Below are 3,422 nucleotides of genomic sequence, written 5' to 3'. Positions count from 1 at the left end.
GAGGAGGCGTATGGGTGTGTTTAATGGCTGGATCTTATTTTAACTCAAAATCTTGTGGACAATGCTACATTTTCATTCGGAGGCTAGACCCGACCGAATCTTGCGGTATTAGAAAGGATCCAAGGGTAGATAGGGGGTGGATTGAGTCTTTGCTAACACATAGGATGTAAGTATATTTGGTACAAAAATGATTGTGCCATATACAGTATACAGTTACATGCCTATATTAATTTTATATTGTGTCAGTCGGTGTCTGCTAGCCTCTCTTTCCGGTTACCACCAACTGCTGATGTGGGGTTAGTTATTGATTTATTAAGAATGACACTCTATGCATGATTAGGCTTTCATCTAGTTGCTTGCAATTTCATAAAAAACATGAACGGTGTTGATTTATTAACAGCCATTCTCTATGCACGATTAGGCTTTCATCCAATTGACTTGCAATTTCATAAAATCATGAACGGTTATTGATTTATTAAGAAGGACGCTCTATGCACGATTAGGCTTTCATCCACTTGACTTGCAATTTCATAAAAACATGAACGAATAGTGGACTGATTCAAGGATGCTCGGCAACTACTTCGGCCAAGAATGTCTGGCTGGCACAACCTATAATTGAGTTGACAAAGTACACATTTTATTTTTACTCAAAAACAACTGTTGTACTACTTGACAACGGCTCTCAGCTTCACTATATTTTGCATCCTGGAGAACTATAAGTATCCATGCATATGCAGCTCCAATGCCATCCAAAGCGAACACATAAAGACGCACATGAGCTAGACAACCGAGAAATGGCCCAGCGGCAGCAGCAGGACACCGTTATTAGCCACTTCTCCCATCTGTATCCAGGGCACGAGCTCGTGAAGCGGCACTACACAGGGCCGTTTCGCTGCGACATGTGCTGCGAAGACTTGTCCAGCGCCGGATATGGCTGCACCGCAGGCTGCGGCTTTGCCATCCACGACTCTTGTGTCGGCCACTCGCAGACGTTCTCCTCCCCTCAGCACCAAGCGCACCCACTCGTGCTCATCCAGACCCGCCAAGATGCGACCCTCTTGTGTGACGTCTGCTTCGGGAATTGCACTCTGGGATCGTTCCTCTACCGCTTGCCACCATGCGGGTTTGACATGCACCCGGCCTGCAGGCGGCTGCCCCAGGTTGTGCGCAGCGCGCGGCACACGTACTCGGCGCATGACCTCACACTGGTTGTCGCAGATGGCTGCTGTGCCGCGTGCGACAAAGGCATGGGGCAGGCATCGTACTACCGTTGCACAACCTGCAATGTCGACTTACACGTCTCGTGTGCAGCGACCGCCACTAACAACAACAGTGCTCATGAAGCTAAAATAGCCCTTCAGGCTGAGATTGTACGATCAAGGATCGCAGCGCAGGGCAGACGCGCCGCGCTGGACCTGCTGAGCCTTGTAAGTTCCTCTTGCATGCCTAGTCTGGGTTGCTAGCTTGCTGCCACGTCCAAATTTGACTGACACTAGCAAAAGAACCCGTGCGTTGCAACGGGAGAAAAAAATAACAGACACTCTTAACCAAATAATCATAATATGTTCATGCCCTTTATTTTAGCGAGACATCATTTTTGTGTTGCCGCTTATCCACCTTCTCACCTTCAGTGGTCTCAGTGTTCACACAAACAAAATCACACCACGAAAGGCCCATGAAAACACCGCCTCATATGAATAAAAAGACACACACTCCATCATGTTCCTCACTATCCAAATCAAATACTCATTCTGTTTCAAAATGTAAGGTGTATTAGTTTATCGAAAAGTCAAATTCTTTTAAATTTGACCAAGTTCAGAGCCAAAAATATCAACATCCACAAAATAAATGAAATATAAAAATTCATTTCATGATGAATCTAAAAATCCGATATGATATTATGGATATTGATATATTTCCACACAAATGTGGTCAAACTTAAAGAGGTTTGACATTTGAAAAAACTAATACACCTTATATTTTGAAATAGATGGAGTATTTTTTATGAAAACACAATGACATTAACGGCACAACAAAAGCGTGCCCAAATCATCTAGTCCTCTATAACACTAAGTTTCCTAGTTTTAAAGACCCCACATTCAACTTAGGTCTCTAATTTTGAACGGGTCAACAATTTCTCAAAGCTCCATGATTCAGTTCATTTATACTATACACTATGCTTCCTAATTTTTAGGGCATCACAATTAATTGAGTTATTCAATTTCCAGTTGGTCAATCCGATTTTGACCGGGTCAACAATTTCTCAAGCCTTCCCGTTCAATTCTATTAATTCACTATGTACCCAAATTTTGAATCTCTTTCATTCAATTCTATTGAGGTATTCAATTTCGATTTGGTTTACGATTTTTACTGGGGCATTGAATTTGAAAATTAATCAGCAGCAACCGGTCTATAAAAACATATCAATCCCGCGCACCCTCCCACCACCTAGAAAAAAGAAGCGCCACCGTGTGATATTGTAGCATCAATATAGTACATGCAACCACCGAGACCAAAATTTCCCCACATAAATGTAGGCATGTTAGCGAATAGCATAGAATCACACCACGAAAGGTCCACCAAATCACCGCATTATAAATAAAAATATAACACACTGTATAATCTCCCCCATCCGCCAAACTAAATATTCCTTAGTTGTAAAATATAAGGGGTATTAGTTTTTTAGAAAGTCAAATTTCTTTAACTTTTATCCAGTTCAGAGCAAAAACATTAACAGCCACAATTGTAAAAAAAACTATGACATTAGCAATAGTAAACAAAAACATATGAAAATTAATTTTGCGAAGAGTCTAAAAATATCGAGTTGATATTATGGATTTTGATATATTTCTCTACAAATTTGATCAAACTTAAAAAGTTTGACATCTCAAAAAAGTAATACACCTTGTATTTTAAAACAAAGTGATTTTTTAAGAAACCCAACAACAGGAATGGCGCTGCAAAGTGCGCACAACCCTTCCAGTATACACTATGCTTCCTAATTTTTCAGGTCTCACAGTCAATTGAGGTATTTAATTTACAACTGGGTCATCCGATTTTGACCGCGTCAACAATTTCTCACGCTCTTCTTCCCTAATTTCGAAGCTCTTCCATTGAATTGAGGTATTCAATTTTGGATTTGAGTTACGATTTTGATTGGGCCAACGATTTTTCAAGTCAAGTAGCACAAACCGGCCAATAAAAACCTATCAATCCTGCGCACCCTGCCACCACCTAGAAAAAAGAAGCGCCACCATGTGGTATTGTAGCACCAATATAATATATGCAATCACCAACAAAAAAAATTCCCCACATAAATATAGGTTCGTTAGCGGATAACACAGAATAATACCATGCAAGGCCCCACCAAATCAACACATCATAAATGAAAATAAAACACACTCTATCATCTCTCCCGCCCG

At 40.9% G+C, this 3,422-nt stretch overlaps 1 protein-coding gene across 1 annotated transcript; it reads left to right on the top strand.

The window, feature by feature from the left end:
• Positions 1-794: 794 nt before the first annotated feature.
• Positions 795-1,463, top strand: LOC123158800 (uncharacterized). Its single transcript, XM_044576641.1, has one exon. The coding sequence runs from the start codon at positions 795-797 to the stop codon at positions 1,461-1,463; it is 669 nt and encodes a 222-aa protein (XP_044432576.1).
• The last annotated feature ends 1,959 nt before the right edge of the window (positions 1,464-3,422 follow it).

This window comes from Triticum aestivum, chromosome 7B, assembly GCF_018294505.1.
Source record: "Triticum aestivum cultivar Chinese Spring chromosome 7B, IWGSC CS RefSeq v2.1, whole genome shotgun sequence".
NCBI classification, from domain to species: domain Eukaryota; kingdom Viridiplantae; phylum Streptophyta; class Magnoliopsida; order Poales; family Poaceae; genus Triticum; species Triticum aestivum.
Note: the sequence above shows the minus strand (reverse complement) of the source record. Positions and strands in the feature narration are given on the sequence as shown.